General features: G+C 29.5%; 1 protein-coding gene across 1 annotated transcript in view; it reads right to left on the reverse strand.

The window, feature by feature from the left end:
- Nucleotides 1-16,120, reverse strand: part of Fhos (Formin homology 2 domain containing) — a 220,134-nt gene that overhangs the window by 1,586 nt on the left and 202,428 nt on the right. The window contains exons 16-23 of the mRNA XM_065505007.1: nucleotides 15,939-16,085; nucleotides 5,991-6,206; nucleotides 5,757-5,879; nucleotides 4,938-5,093; nucleotides 4,550-4,869; nucleotides 4,246-4,485; nucleotides 3,551-3,777; nucleotides 1,792-1,924 (exon numbers count right to left, since the gene is read on the reverse strand). Coding sequence (XP_065361079.1) covers nucleotides 1,869-1,924; nucleotides 3,551-3,777; nucleotides 4,246-4,485; nucleotides 4,550-4,869; nucleotides 4,938-5,093; nucleotides 5,757-5,879; nucleotides 5,991-6,206; nucleotides 15,939-16,085 — 1,485 coding nt within the window. The 3' untranslated portion in view covers nucleotides 1,792-1,868. The remainder of the gene's footprint in view (nucleotides 1-1,791; nucleotides 1,925-3,550; nucleotides 3,778-4,245; nucleotides 4,486-4,549; nucleotides 4,870-4,937; nucleotides 5,094-5,756; nucleotides 5,880-5,990; nucleotides 6,207-15,938; nucleotides 16,086-16,120) is intronic.

Genomic DNA, 16,120 nt, shown 5'->3' on the forward strand with positions numbered 1-16,120 from the left:
TATACTCAAGATTTTCTATAGAAAATACTGTTATACCCACGATTTTCTATAGAAAATACTGTTATACATAAGATTCTCTAAAGAAAATACTGTTATACATAAGATTCTCTAAAGAAAATACACTTATACACAAGATTTTCTATAGAAAATACTGTCATACACAATATTTTCTATAGAAAAAACTGTTATACACAAACATTTCTACAGGAAAAACTGTTATACACACACATTTCTGTGGAAAATATTGTTATACAGAAACATTTATATAGAAAATATTGTTATACACAATATTTTCTATAGAAAAAACTGTTATACACAAGGCGTTCATTAGAAAAAACTGTTATACACAGTATTTTCTATAGAAAAAACTGTTATACACAAGGCTTTCATTAGAAAAAACTGTTATACACAGTATTTTCTATAGAAAAAACTGTTATACACAGTATTTTCTATAGAAAAAACTGTTATACACAGTATTTTCTATAGAAAAAATTGTTATACACAGTATTTTCTATAGAAAAAACTGTTATACACAGTATTTTCTATAGAAAAAACTGTTATACACAGTATTTTCTATAGAAAAAACTGTTATACACAGTATTTTCTATAGAAAAAACTGTTATACACAGTATTTTCTATAGAAAAAACTGTTAAATACTGTGTTTTTCTATAGAAAAAACTGTTAAATACTGTGTTTTTCTATAGAAAAAACTGTTAAATACTGTGTTTTTCTATAGAAAAAACTGTTATACACAGTATTTTCTATAGAAAAAACTGTTAAATACTGTGTTTTTCTATAGAAAAAACTGTTATACACAGTATTTTCTGTAGAAAAAACTGTTATACACAGTATTTTCTGTAGAAAAAACTGTTATACACAGTATTTTCTGTAGAAAAAACTGTTATACACAGTATTTTCTATAGAAAAAACTGTTATACACAGTATTTTCTATAGAAAAAACTGTTATACACAGTATTTTCTATAGAAAAAACAGTATTTTCTATAGAAAAAACTGTTATACACAGTATTTTCTATAGAAAAAACTGTTATACACAGTATTTTCTATAGAAAAAACTGTTATACACAGTATTTTCTATAGAAAAAACTGTTATACACAGTATTTTCTATAGAAAAAACTGTTATACACAGTATTTTCTATAGAAAAAACTGTTATACACAATATTTTTTGTAGAAGAAACTGTTATACACAGTATTTTCTGTAGAAGAAACTGTTATACACAGTATTTTCTGTAGAAGAAGCTGTTATACACAGTATTTTCTGTAGAAGAAACTGTTATACACAGTATTTTCTATAGAAAATGCTTTTACACACAATATTTTCATTAGAAACTACCATTATACACAAGATTTTCTATTGAAAATATTGTTATAAACAAAATTTTCTATAGAAAACACTGTTATACTTTAGCAGTAAGTAATTCTTTAGAATTTATTTCTGAAAGTATCAAATGAGTAGAGGAAGTACTTTTGAACATGAAATAGTATCAACAAAAAGTACGATTGTATCAACTTCTCTGATTGATGCTGTTATCCTTAAAAGAGTTCACAACAATTTACATGCCTTAAATAATAAAATGTTAAAATCAAATTAAAACTCAAACAAAATCAAACCAATATTTTTTTTCACATAGAAAAAATTGCAAAAATTAAAAACATTAAACAGTTCATGCAAAATTTTAGTAATTTAAAAGCAAAAAAATTGCAACAAAAATCAATCAGTAATATAAAAATATAAAAAAATATAGAGTATAAAAACAAAATCCACTAACCATTAAAAAATAAACTAAATTAATATAGTGTTTATGAATAATTGAGACGAAATATTTATGTATCACGCTCTAAAAATCTATGGCGATGGAACTCTTTCAACTGTAAATCCTTCGCGGGTACGTGAACGCTTCACTTCATTTAAATGAATTTTCCAATTGGTTTTTAGGGGGGTCAAGGGAGTTTATTTAATGGAGATGTTTTGGTATTAGTAGTATGAATTTTAGTTTTTTTTAATACAATGATGAAATTTTCATTAAAACGAAAATATAGACCAAATTTAAATTTGTCAGTTTAAAAAGGAGTGAGAGAGAGATAGTAACCAATGGATATTGAAGCCAATGTTGTGAAATGAAAAGGAAATAAAAAAATAGAAAACAAATTAAAAAAATTAAATACAAAAAAGGTTAAGAAAAATTAATACTTAATTAAAGAAATTTAAATAAAAACACTGTAAGCCATTTGCTCAATATCTGGTTAGGATTTTTCAAAACGATACTTTTTGTCAGTTAAAACAATTTGTGTCAAAATATCGTTATGGCATAAAATAACCACATATTGTAATGAAATGGTGGTAATTTGATTAAAGTTATAGTTAAATTGACAAATAATTAGAGAATAGTTATCACAGCAGGAAAAATAGTTTTTTTCAAACGGATTTTGAAAGTATTTCAAGTTCTTAATCGAATTGGCTTTATTTTGAATAGCAACCAATACAGGTTTTAAATAAAACAGACAAATAAAAGTCAAGAAATCATTAAATTGATATTACATATAATGTATTAGGATCTGGAAAAGTAAATAAATTGATAATATTCAGAATAGAGAATCAAATTATCAAAGTTCTGAATACCGATTTAAAATTTATTGAAAAAAATTTTATTATTGCAAAGCCAGTCAGTCATTTACCAATACTTTTAAGGTTTGGTGTAATGTATTATTTGAAATTTCGTTTTGAAATTAAATAATTAAATTTTGAAAATGTTCGAATTAAATTTAGCTTAATTCAGAATTATAAATTTCAGAAAATTCATTCCATAAAACTATTCCCAACAAAACAAATTATTTGGCTTCATTCAAAGGTTTTAATTAAAAAGAATTCATTCATTGTTGAATAAATTCATAATAAATTTCATTCAACCTTTGAAGGATTCAATTTTTGTTAATTCAAATTTAATAAAAATTGGACGGAAATATTTTATTTACATTCAATTTTTATAAAGCTATTTTGCAATGAATTTGAATTAAAAAAACCTGGAGTGTTTCAATAAGGTATTAATTCTTTAAAGAATGAATTCTCACAGGAATGAATACGTTTGAAGTACTAAGGAATTAAGCCTATGAATTAATTCGTAATGAATTCATTAACGGAATGATTAAGTGATCAAATTTAATTTTATTTTGAAAATTCAATTAAGAACTAATTCATTCGAATCTTTGGTTTAATAATTATTTAATTTTAATTATTCTTTATCAGAAAACTTGTTTCAAATCTCTTTCCTGCTGTGACTAAATCTAGTAACACAAAAAAATTTACATTTTTCTTTTATTTTTGAAAATTTTTAGTCGAAAATTTTGTTTATTTTTGTATAAATGTTTTATTATACTTCTACTAATCTTGAGAGTGTTGTGTATTGTAAAAATTAAAACCTAAAGTGAGGTAAAAATAAAAAATAAATGAAAAATATTTAATTTAAACCATCACCCAAGTTCAAAATATTTGTAATGTTTTAAAAAAAGTCAATAAATTATAAAACTTACATGATTTTCTATCAGCATGACGTGTACGTTTACGTTCTCTGGGTGTGGTTCTAGTGCCGGGGGCTTTGGTGGCGGTTTTAACTAAAGACTCTAAGATTTCATCATCACCATCGGTGAAATTCTCCTCGCTTTGACGCAAAATCGGTGAACGTAAGTTTTCGGCACGTCGACGACGCCAGGTTAAAGTACCATCGGGTGTATCCACGGTGGGTGTGCCCAATAGGGATCTGGAAAATAAAATTTAAATAAGGAAAATCATAAAACAATTTTAATTATTTTTTTTATGAAAAACTCTTAAAACTTATTGAAAACTGAGTAAATTTCATACAAATTTGTAAAGTTTCTGATTTCTCTATATGTAAAGTGTTTTGAAACATAGAGCGGAAACTTTCCTGTCAAAGACCTAACTCAGTTGTCATAAACCTTATTGGAAAGCATGCATTACAAAAAAAACTATGTGAAAACCAAAACAACACTCGTATGTGTGATACATTGGCACAACTTATGTTTTTGACAACTGAGTTAGGTCCTTGGCAACAGAGTTTCCGATCTATATTAAATTTTCAATATTTTTAACTTCCAGTTCCTCGATTTTGAAAGAAAATTTAGTCGACATAATATGAAAAATTTTAAAAACATCGAAGTACTGGCAGTTAGTGTTTGCCTTATTTAATAACTTTAGTGTTCCCACTTACTTCAATTCAGCATCTTGTTTATCTTCTTTGGTTTTAAATTTGGCAATATCCACAATCAATTTGCCTCTAGTCTTATTTCTTTCTCTATGATTGGCCTTCTTTTCGATTTGCTGCTGAACTCTCTCCCTGGTGGTGCGATATTCCAAAGCAAATTCGGAAACAATGCGACAGAATTCATTGGGCCGCGAATCGGCCACACTGTGTTGAGGCACACCCAACCACAATAAAAATTTGCGGTATCTGCAATAAAACAAATTTAATTAATACAATTTAAAATTATTTCCCACTCCAAAAACAAACTCACCTAATCATAATTCGGCGATGCACCATCTGTAAAATAATAATTCTCTCTGCACAATCGGCCAAAAAGTCCACCAATTTTTGTTTCAACTGAGGTGGACAATCATGTTTGGCTATTAACTTTAAACGATCCCAGGAAGCTTTGCACTCATGCTCTAATTGAGCCAGATTATGGGCCAAATCATTAAAGTCTGCTTTGGAGGCTCTGGTAATGGGACCAATTTCGGAATATAAATCGGTAGTTTCGTTACCCGACTCCATAACCATGTGACACAGATGATGCAACAAAGAATGTTTATGAACTGTATCCTTAACTTCGGGAACCTGTAAAATAAAATTTAACATAATTTCTCATTAGCAAAAGTTTAAAGTATAATAAAATGTTTACCAACCTTAGATAAATACTCTATTTGGAAGCCCTTAACGGGAGCACCATTTAAAAAGATACCCACCGATAGTAGGGTGGACAAAATACATTTGAATGTTCTGTTGTTTTTAAGAATTTCAATGCCCTGTTTCAAGTCCATTAAAGGTTCAGCAATTTCTTTCTGTAAATCATCAAAAATAAGCAAAATTAATGAAATACTCACTGAAATACAACTATTATAAATTATTTTTGGAAAAATATCCTCCAAAAATTAAAAATATGATAAGAAATATCTTTTTACTGGGTTGATTCTAAATTACAACTGGAAACTTCTAAAATACAATTGGAAAAATTCGAAATACAATTGAAGATGATGAAGTACCAAATCACCATTTTAAAGTTTATCAAGAGATGCTGAAATACAATTGAAAACTTTCGGAATAGAATTGGAAATGGTGTAGCACCAAAATAATCTTTAAAAGATCATCATATTCAAAACAAAAATCGTCAGAGACCATTCTTGACACTAAAGTCAAAATAGCGATAAATTTTCAATTCTGGAAATGATCCTGAATCATGAAAATTTCTTATAATTGAAAAATTATAAGAAATTTGTTCAAAATGATTCGAACAAATTTGTATGAAAACTATTCGAAAGAATTTTAAAAAGCTGAGTGTTTTTCATACAAATTGTTTCGACTCATTTCTCTTTCGACATCGTAGAACTTACTGCCTGTTCTACGATGTCGAAAGTGATTTTGAAAATTGTATTAAGAATTATGTAAGTCTTTCGAACCTTTGATCTGTTTAGAAATTAATTTTAAAACAAAATACTTCAACTTACCTCACTGTTATCAAAATCTAAACGGAATGCCCATAATCTTAATCTAGCTGCCAATTCGGAGATTGAGGCCAATGTTAATAAAAATTGTTCAGCACTGCCCAAAGGTAACTCAGGACTAGCCATCTAGAAAATACAAAACATTTTTTTAAATTAAAGTTTTAAAAAAATATTGAAACACTTTTGATTTAAATTCATTCCAAATATGAAATTCTATTCCAGTATAAATCAACTTACCTGAGCTTCTTGAATTTTACCCTTCTCCTCATCGGTGGGTAACATATTCAACAATTTATCAATACCCTCTCTAGTCACCACGGTGGCATCCATTTTTAAGATGGCCGCCTTAATAGCTCTGGGTGGTGGCAGTTTTGTCATTGCAATATTGATGGCATTCGATCTTTTATGATCGAGCACAATGACTTCTTTGCTTTTATTCATTTCTTGTTGTTTCTGTAAGTTGTAATTTAAAATTGTTGTATAATAAAGTTTCGTTTTTAATTGGTGTATTTAGGGATGAATTTAAATGGATTTAAAGCAGTTGGTAGAAAATAAATAATAAACATTATAGCATTATGTGATTTTGTAAAATACTAAAGTGTAAATGTTGAAAAAAGAGTTGTATTTTGTTGAGTAGTGAAAAACGAAATGTAACCAAAACCGGGAAGAGAAAAAACTTTAGAAAATTATTGGAATAAATGTAAGTGAATGTAACTATAAAGAATATAGCGTTACCTTAATATAGCTTTCTCTAACTAACTCGTGTTTTTTGTAAGCCAAGATTATCATATTTAACCAAAAAATCTCGACTCAAAAAAAAACACGACTTAGGGCCTTTCTATATTAAGGTAACGATATATTAATAACCGCCACCATTGCGATTAAGATTTATAGTATAGAATATTAGAGTGCATTGATCAATACTTAAATTTCCCCCTACCTATTTAAAGGGGCAATAGAAGAATATAAGATGAACTAAATTAACCCTTCGATGGTACTTAACAATCGATTCGGAACCAATACGGTAAAAGAACGATATTTTAATGACAATTTGGTTATTATTAATAATGGTAATTTGATTTTTATAAATAAAATTTCCAAAAATTCTAAATAGGTAGTCAAATTTGCAACAAGCCATATTTATACATGCTGGCCTCAAAACCTGACCACAGCTAATTTTTAGTACAGCTGTCAAACTCCATAGATAACAAGTAAGAAAGTATGGTCGGTCAAGCCCGACCATATAATACCCTACACTAAGTAAAAGAGCAAAAACATTTTTCTTTTAAAATATCAATAATTTATATTTTTGAGTGATTTCCGGAAGTGGGCCTTATATGGGAGCTATGACCAATTATGGACCGATCACCTTGAAATTAGGTCGTGTGACTTATGTCTTAATGAAAGTTATATCTGTTGAATTTTGTGTATATACCAAAATTGTTAGGAGATTTATGCAAGTTTAAGTGATTTTCGGAAGCGAATCTATATGGGAGCTATGACTAATTATGGACCGATCGTAACAAAATTTGGTTACATGAATTTTGTATATATGAAACTTATTTGGAGCGAAATTTGTGTAGATACATATATAAATTAAACATTTATGACCGATAAAGTCCAATTTCGAGAGGACATTTGTATGGGGGCTAGGTGAAATAATGGACCGATTTCATCCAGTTTCAATAGGCTTCGTCCTTGGGCCGAAAAAATTATATGTACCAAATTTGATCGAAATATCTTCAAAATTGCGACATGTACAGCCAGCCAACCAGTCAGACGGACGAACATCGTTTAATCGACTCAGAAAGTGATTCTAAGTCGATCGGTATACTTTAAGGTGGGCGTTAGACAATTTTTACTTTTACAATTTTTTGGGCGTTACAAACATCTGCACAAACGTGTGCTCATGTGAATGTCAAACTCCATATATATAAATTATAAATTAATTCGCTTGATTTCCTCGTGCTGCCGCCTGATATTTTAACTTCTGTGAAAAAATTATTTTTGTTTAAGTTTTTACTATTTATGTAATAATGGTATTAAAATTTTTTCAGTAACGCAATTCGATGGGCAAACCCAGTTAAAATCAAATGTAGGATGTGAAATGCTCAAAGTAGAGACTTTAAAAGTAGACAACCTCGTGAATTTCAACGAAAATGGAAGAGAGTGAATTCTTTCCGACAGAAATTGCCGATAAAATTCATGTAATGGTATTAGATGATCGGATAATGAAGATGTGTGAGGTGGCTTAGGTGTAGGGATCTCAATTAAGCGAATTCATGACATGTTACGTGAAACGAGCTAGATACCAAATAAAACTCAATTTTGGAATTTGGTGGAGAACATAAAACTTACACAGAGAAAACAGATTCGTAATAGCAACCGAATTTGTTGCCAATCGAATGATTCTGCCTTAGTGACCGAATTTTACAGTTGTGGCTACAAAATTTTAGAAGTGGTAACAGAAGTTTGGTTGCTTCAACCGAAATTCTTCTTTATCCACTGATTTTCTGTTGTTAGAATCGAAAAATTATATGTGTGCAACTGAATCATTGGATTGGCAAAAAATTCGGTTGCTATTAAGAATTTGTTTTCTCTGTGTATAAGTTGTATTCGAGAGTTCCGGCTTCCTAAATAAAGGAGATTTGGCAGTTCTTGGACAAGGCTATCTCCAGGCATAAGTCGTAATTCGTGATAGTGTTATGAAAAGAATCCGTTCTTAGTGGTATTAAGGCACAACTTAAATCAAAAAGTTATCCACGCAATGAGTAGATAGATTGCACCAAAGAAGGCCAATTCCGACAAGTTTCTGGTGATAGTTTTTTTTTCATACATTTGGTGTCATTAACATTGAATAACTTATAAAGGGTAAAACTATTAACGTTAATATTTTATACAGCTGTTGGAGAGATTCGAAATTACAATATTTGAAGCAAAAACTACAGTATTTGACGAAGAAAAGTCTGATTTTCTACCAGTTTAAATTCCAAATTATTTCGTTGTGATTTATTGCCAGAAGAACTACGATTTATATATCAGAATTATTTGCACCTCAACTAAATTTTTTTCTTGAATGTGTTAAGATGTAAGTCAAACCATCTAAGAGATTGGGGTAAAATGTTCCAACATTTCACAACTCGCACATGAAAAGAAATTTCATGAATTAGGTGATTCCAAATCGGAATTTAAAAGTGAGGGTTTCCATCAGACTGAAAAATTTAATAGATTTTAAGTTAATTTGTAAGCATTAACTTACAACAGAAACTTATCACTCAATTCGGAACAAAATTCTTAAAGGTGCATCCCAAAAAGTTTCTTTCAGGAATCTGGTCGGAAATTATAATTATTCTCGGAACCGATAAACAAAATAAATAAGCTTATTTTATTTTGCTCATGAAACAAACCCAATAGGAAATCATTTCATGAGGATAATTTATTGGATTCTTTTCAATAAAGATTACCTTTCTGTAGGAGTGATAACAGAACAAGGGAGTAAAATATCTTAAGTTTAAAACGGAAACCACATTTTGGACATGTTGAAAGAGATAGCATGCTTTTCGTAACATTCAGCTTCTATATAGATTAAAACAAAGGGGTAAAACTTTGCTCATCTTTTATATTAAGGCTAAAAGAATGATTCGACTTTTGGCATTAACAATAATAAAAAGTAATACATACACATTTATTGAAATCATCGTCACTACATTTGGGCATTCAGCACTATAATCAGTACAAATTAGGAACCCTACCTATGACACTTCTGAATGTTAAACATTATTCTTTGGTGTAAACACTATGAAAGAGTATTTTTATACCCACCATCAAATAATAAGGGGGTTTTATTGATTTTGTCATTCCGTTTGTAACACAGCAAAATATTTGTTGCAAACCCACATAGTATATATATTCCGGGTCCTCATAAGATTCTACGACTATCTAGCTTTGTCCGTCTGTCTGTCCTTCCGTCTGTCCGTCTGTCCGTCTGTCTGTTGAAAACACGATAGCGGCCAAAGGGTTGAAATTTTCCATAAATACTCTCTGTTGATAAGGTTTGTTGGTATTGAACATGATTTCACCTAGCCCCCATACAAATGTCCCCCAGGAGTACAGTTTGAGCAATCATAAATATATTAATTATGCAGCAATCTAATTTGCACAAATTAGTTCTAAGTACTCTGAAATTATACAGCAAAGTATGGCGACAATCGGGCAATATTTGGTTCTAGTCCCCATACGTGGTCCCCCCAGAAAATAACTTGAACGTTCATAATTGTCTTATAAAAATTAATACCGTGCTTAAATTGGACATAAACAAGTTTTATATGAACTTAAATCTTTCTACCCCACTTTTGTGAGGATCGCTCCACAGTTAACCCTATGCCCCATATGATGTATAAATCAGACAAATATTTTATTGTCTAAAAATAATTTATTTATAATGATATTAACATAAATTTCGACATATGTAAGTCATTTAAAGTTTTAAGAAATTAATCACTCTATCAAAGTCTGTACAATTCGGAGCATAACTGATTCAAGTCCCCTCATAGAAGGCCAAAACTATATATTGATGGTGGGTATGTACAAGATTTCGGCACAGCCGAATATAACACTCCTACACAGAAAAAATTATATTTCAATTCAAACATTTATCCCATATTGAACTGGTTTCAATTATTTCATAATTAAATCAAGCATTCATTTGCTCAAAAACAAAATTTCTTGATATTTTCTATTGAATTTTGAGTTTTGAATTTGATTATTTTGACAATTGAATATACAATTTTCGTTATTGGTTGAATTTCAAATAGAAAAATTATTGAATAGATAATTTTCGTAATTGAAACACAAAAAATAACAAAAATGTGTGTTTCAATTACGAAAATGATCTATTCAATAATTTTTTTATTTGAAATTCAACCAATAACGAAAATTGTATATTCAATTGTCAAAATAATCAAATTCAAAACTCAAAATTCAATAGAAAATATCAAGAAATTTTGTTTTTGAGCAAATGAATACTTGATTTAATTATGAAATAATTGAAACCAGTTCAATATGTGACAAATATTTGAATTGAAACGGTTTAAGAAATAGTTTTTTCTGTGTACTTGTTGTATTTCATATTTTTCATTAAAATTTGATAATGATATGTTTGAATTTGTATGTTTAAGAAGAGTTTAAGAAGTTGTGTGTAGTTTATAAGAACTATGATAATTAAATTAAACAAATAACATTTAAGTAAAATTAAACACACTATGAACAATAAAAAACACAAACAAATAACAAATAAAATTAAAGAAGACAAAAACAATGTCCTGTTTATATTAACTCAACTATAAACTAAATTTAAGGTAGCTATTTGTGAAAAGAAGACTTCTGAAATGTCAAATATTTTCTGAAGACCACTTTTCTCAAAAATAGATAACCTTTAAAATAAATTGATTCAATAACACAAACAATAGATTATAAACTTTATAAATTATTCAAATTTATTTGAATGCTAATTTCGTTCGATTCTAATTTAACTTCTGTTTTAACAGCTTAAATAAAAATGATTGTATATAATTTTAATAAATGATAAATTTAATTTATTATTTGTGTTCTTGAATCAATTATGTTTTATCTAAGTTTTGAGTAAACAAATTTTTAACTTTTTATAAGTTTCTTATTTCTACATAAGTTTTCTTTTTTAAAAAAAATACTCAAAAACAAATAACCAAGTGCAAAATAGTTTGTGTTTAGGTGCTAATATATTGTAGTCAATCATAAAACCAACACCAATAGTATATTGTATTGTACATTAAAACATTTAAAAAACAGACATTATGAATTTATTATATTTGATTTTTTTTTTTTTGGTATTTGAAAATGCACTCACCTCCTAAAGGAGTTTTTAGAATAAAAAACATTTAACAAAAATAATATTGAATTGAATATTATTATTATTATTTTGGAAGATTGATTTGAAAATATTTTAAGAATCATAAATAATAAACATAGAAACATTCCGTTGGTAGGCACAAATAAAAATATATATAAAAAAAAATACAGAAAAAAGAATACATTAATATTTTGGAAAATTTTATTTTACAGTTATAAATTTAAATTGAATTTAAGTTTATATTAAAATAATAGCCAGCATAATTTTATGTACCATAAATATATAAACTATTTCAGTACTAATCATTCAGTACTACTGTATTTTATAAATACAGTTGCCGGTTATATTCAGAAAATGGAAAATCACTAGACCAAACTAGACCAAACATTTATGTCTATATAACCCCCCGTCTATACTTGACAAATATTTATCATAACAATTAATGACGTTTGTTGTCAAGACAAAGTTGTCTGTGTTGAAACACTAACAATTTTGTCATAAGGGTTCCCTATGTCTACATCTGATAAATGTTTGTCTTGATAAACGTCAAAATGGTTGTCAAGATAAAAAATTATCAGGTATAGTCTCCATTTGTTAGTATTGTTGCTTCGTTATGACAAAATTGAAACTGATTGTGCTCAGACAACTTTATCTTGACAATAAACGTCATTTATTGTTATGATAAATATTTGTCAAGTATAGACCGGGGCTAACGATGCAATAACACTAATAAATTGAGTAGATTAACATCTTCTCTATTGGTACATGTAATTATGCTGGGTACAATTTTAATTATTATTTTTTAATATAGAAACCTTAGGCCGAATTTGTTAACAAATAACATTTTAAAATTAGTCATTGTTTTTCGTAATCTAAGCAATCAAAATTAATGTATTCAAAATTGGGCTGTGCGATATTAGGGTATAAAGGTAGCTAAACCAAAAAAGGGTTTTAAAAGGGTCCTAAAATAATTCGGGTACTTTTCACTAAGTTATAAAATTATAATTTTTATATAAAGCTATCAGTAAATTATAAAATTGGAGTGGTAATATATTACGGGAAAAACTAATTATAATACAAAAATTTAAAATATACTATATCTATTCTAGTTTTGTTAAACCAGGAACGGATCCAGGTTAACCATTTGGGGGAGGGGGAAAATAATAAGTAAAATTAATTTTAAATTTTTCTTTTATCCTTTTCCTAATGTTTAGCTTAAACTAAACGTTTTTGAAGAAAACGTTATAAACAAGTTGATACAATTAGAGATTCGAATTTAAAATGTTCGGTTTCTAATAAATTGGAATGAGCAGTAATGAACATACGACAACATTGAAACCGCTACAACAATAATAGAAGAGAGTTAAGTTTGTTTTCGATATAAATTACTTTGAATTAAAAACATTAAAAAATAACCTATATGTACAGTGAGCCTCAAAAGTGATTAAACACCAAAAATTATTTGATTTTTTTTAAGATAATAAAAACCTTAAAATCTATCCATCGATTAAAATTTAAAAGTTTCGGTTTGTTGGAGATTGAGTTGAATAATTTATTCGGTTCTGAAAAAAAAAGATTTAAGATTTAAAAAAATCAAAAAATTCACTGGTGTTTACTCACTTTTGGGGCTCACTGTACCTTACTTTATTTCAAGTTGTAGAAAGTATCGTTATCTTTTATATCGTTTCCGATACTCGCTTTACTTACTATAGGCTATTGGGATTTTAAAAACATCTGTAGATGACAAAACTATGATGAACTCTTGGTATAGATTTGAAGAATAATAAATTTGGCTATGGCAAATCCAACAATGGCAAGGATAAAAGTGAGTGACAGACCAAGATAGACATCGTCTAGCACGGATGAAATTAAAAGTCTTAAAATGCAAATAGACCAATATTCTTGTACTGGTACACCAAGACCGACACGCAAAATATGGACATACACAATTCAACGGGTGCGGTTCGTCAAGACAATGTGGACAATATTGTCCACAAAAAGTCCTCTGATGAGCCCACCAATTCTCCAGCAGCATTCCATAGCACCAACCGCAGTGGGAAGATGGCGGGCGGTCCAGGAAACACTAATGTTTCCGACCGCAACAGAAATAAAGCCAAGAGGCACTTGAAGTTCCTACAGGTGAACCTTCACCACGCCAAGGCAGCGTCTGGTTAGATATCCCGTAGGATCAGCAAATACCTACTGGATATCTGTTTTATCCAAGAACTATTAATCAACTCAGGGGTATTAAAGGGACTCCATTGTGATCATGACATGCTAATTTACCATACAAACGCGATTAGGCCCAGAGCGGAACTCTAACATATTTACCTATTCTAGAATTCCCACTTGGAGATCTCCTGCAATCGAGAACACGAAGTAATCATTGCCTCTACCTACCTGAAAGGCTATGATGTAATAGCGCCTTCATCAGAGGTTTCTAAACTGGTAAAATTGGGAACTTTTTCGCTTTCACTTAGACAATACTGAAAATTTCAATAGCAGCTCAATATTTGGCGCAATGGAAATTGATTTTGAGGCCAATGAATTAAGTTCAAACATTCGTAATGCCTTCGAATCCAGTTGTCAGTTAAAGTCAAGGAGGCCGAAGAGGAATGTACCCTTGTAGCACAATGGTCTTGAGAAACGAAGGCCATAGGCAAGACGACAATTCAAAAGAGCCAAACATACAGGTGACTGGATCACCTAAAAAATGGCTCTCACTGAATACAATAGGGAAATCATGATATCAAAGAGAATATTTGCGAGAAAATTGATAATCTCCCGGAATCTATTCGGCTACAGAAAATCCTTATCTCGGGATCGTCCAGATGGTACGTACACTGAATCACCGCAGGAGACCTGAAAACTTCTCCTGGATACTCACTTTCCTAGTTCAATGTCTTACAATCCAATTCGGATTCATACATGGGATCCCTCAATATCCAAAAGTAATCGCCGTTTGGTAGGTAGAATCTTTTAGATCGGGTAAAGTGGGCGATATCTAAATTTAGCCCATTCAAATCCCCAGGAACAGATGGCATTTATCCATGCTTTCTACAACAAAGATGTGGCATTATTATCCCTCAACTGTGGAGAATCTTCAAATCTTGTCTGCTGGCTTGTCACGTGACCAATGACTTGGAGTGAGGTTAAACTGGTATTTATAACAAAGGCTGGGGGTAAATCTTAGCTACTAGTCTCAGCACGTTTGTCTTCAAAACGATGGAGAAACTACTCTATAGTTATGTATACCTATCTTTTGATGAATCCAATACATCGTTTCCAGTTTGCTTATCAACCTGGTTAATCTACAGTGACTGCCTTTAAGGCTGCACAAAAGATCATATGGATCGTAGTGAGTGAATCCTCGCAAATAATAACAATAATCCAACAATGGCAATACTTTGGGTATCTTCTCAAGGATTATCCCTCTTTTTAGAGAAAATAAAAGGAACAATTTTAATATAGTTTGACAGCTCATATAATCTCTTATTAGATTTAAAACGTGGTTTAACTGTTTACTTAAACTTTCATTAAACCGAAATCATGCATAATATTTCACAGTTTTTTTAAACTTTAACCTTCTACCTATCGGAATGTTCCGAAGATCTTCGGCCAATGTCTGTCAATAGCAAAACCAACAATGGTTAAATAAAATTCATGATGTTATGATTCAAGATTAGGACAGCCATTTTAGTTATTAAACAAAATCAAAATGATGCCAACCATAATAAGAAAATGTCATTAAAGAAATCCTTATAAATTGTTGTCTATTAATGCTGTTAAGTGCATTTAACTAAACTTAGATTTCAAATTTACTCAAGTAACTAAAAATTAACAATAAACATAACCTTTAACTTATGAGGTGATGGTAAATTTTACACCCTCTCTTCATTTTTTTTAAAGTTTTATCAAAAAGGCTTGCGAAATAAAGTGCCCGGATTTTTGTTTCAAATAACATTTTGCTTTCTTTTTTTATTTTTGAAAAGCAAATATTAACGAAAAAATGTTTTTTAAAGTAAAGTTTTTTGCAAAAATTATAAGGTGTAAAATTTACACCACATCTGTGACTATGTCAAAAATGTTCACGTCATAAGTTAAATGTTAAACTAGACCTAAAAAGCGTAAATACATTGACCAGTTTTTTAGAAATAAAAAATCCAATGTCTTGTATTAGCAGTTTAGTAAATCTCTAAAGTTAAACTCAACATTACTAAAAGGCTCTCTTTGCATATATCGCACAGCCCTTGAATTAGCATTGTAATAATAGTTAAAAAAACAGGAACAATACATACCTTTGTCATTAAATCTTTGGCTCTGGACTCGAACAAATGTTCCAATTTTTGTGTATCTACATTGGCGGCCGGCAATTCATCCCATATGGTTTTGCCCACACTCATGGGTATTAGATCCTCTCTAACCTCTTTCCAAAAGAGTTTGACCTGGAATTAATTATTACAAAATAAAACCCATTTGA

The sequence above is a fragment of the Calliphora vicina genome, chromosome 3 (genome assembly GCF_958450345.1).
Source record: "Calliphora vicina chromosome 3, idCalVici1.1, whole genome shotgun sequence".
In the NCBI taxonomy this organism is placed as follows: Eukaryota; Metazoa; Arthropoda; class Insecta; order Diptera; family Calliphoridae; genus Calliphora; species Calliphora vicina.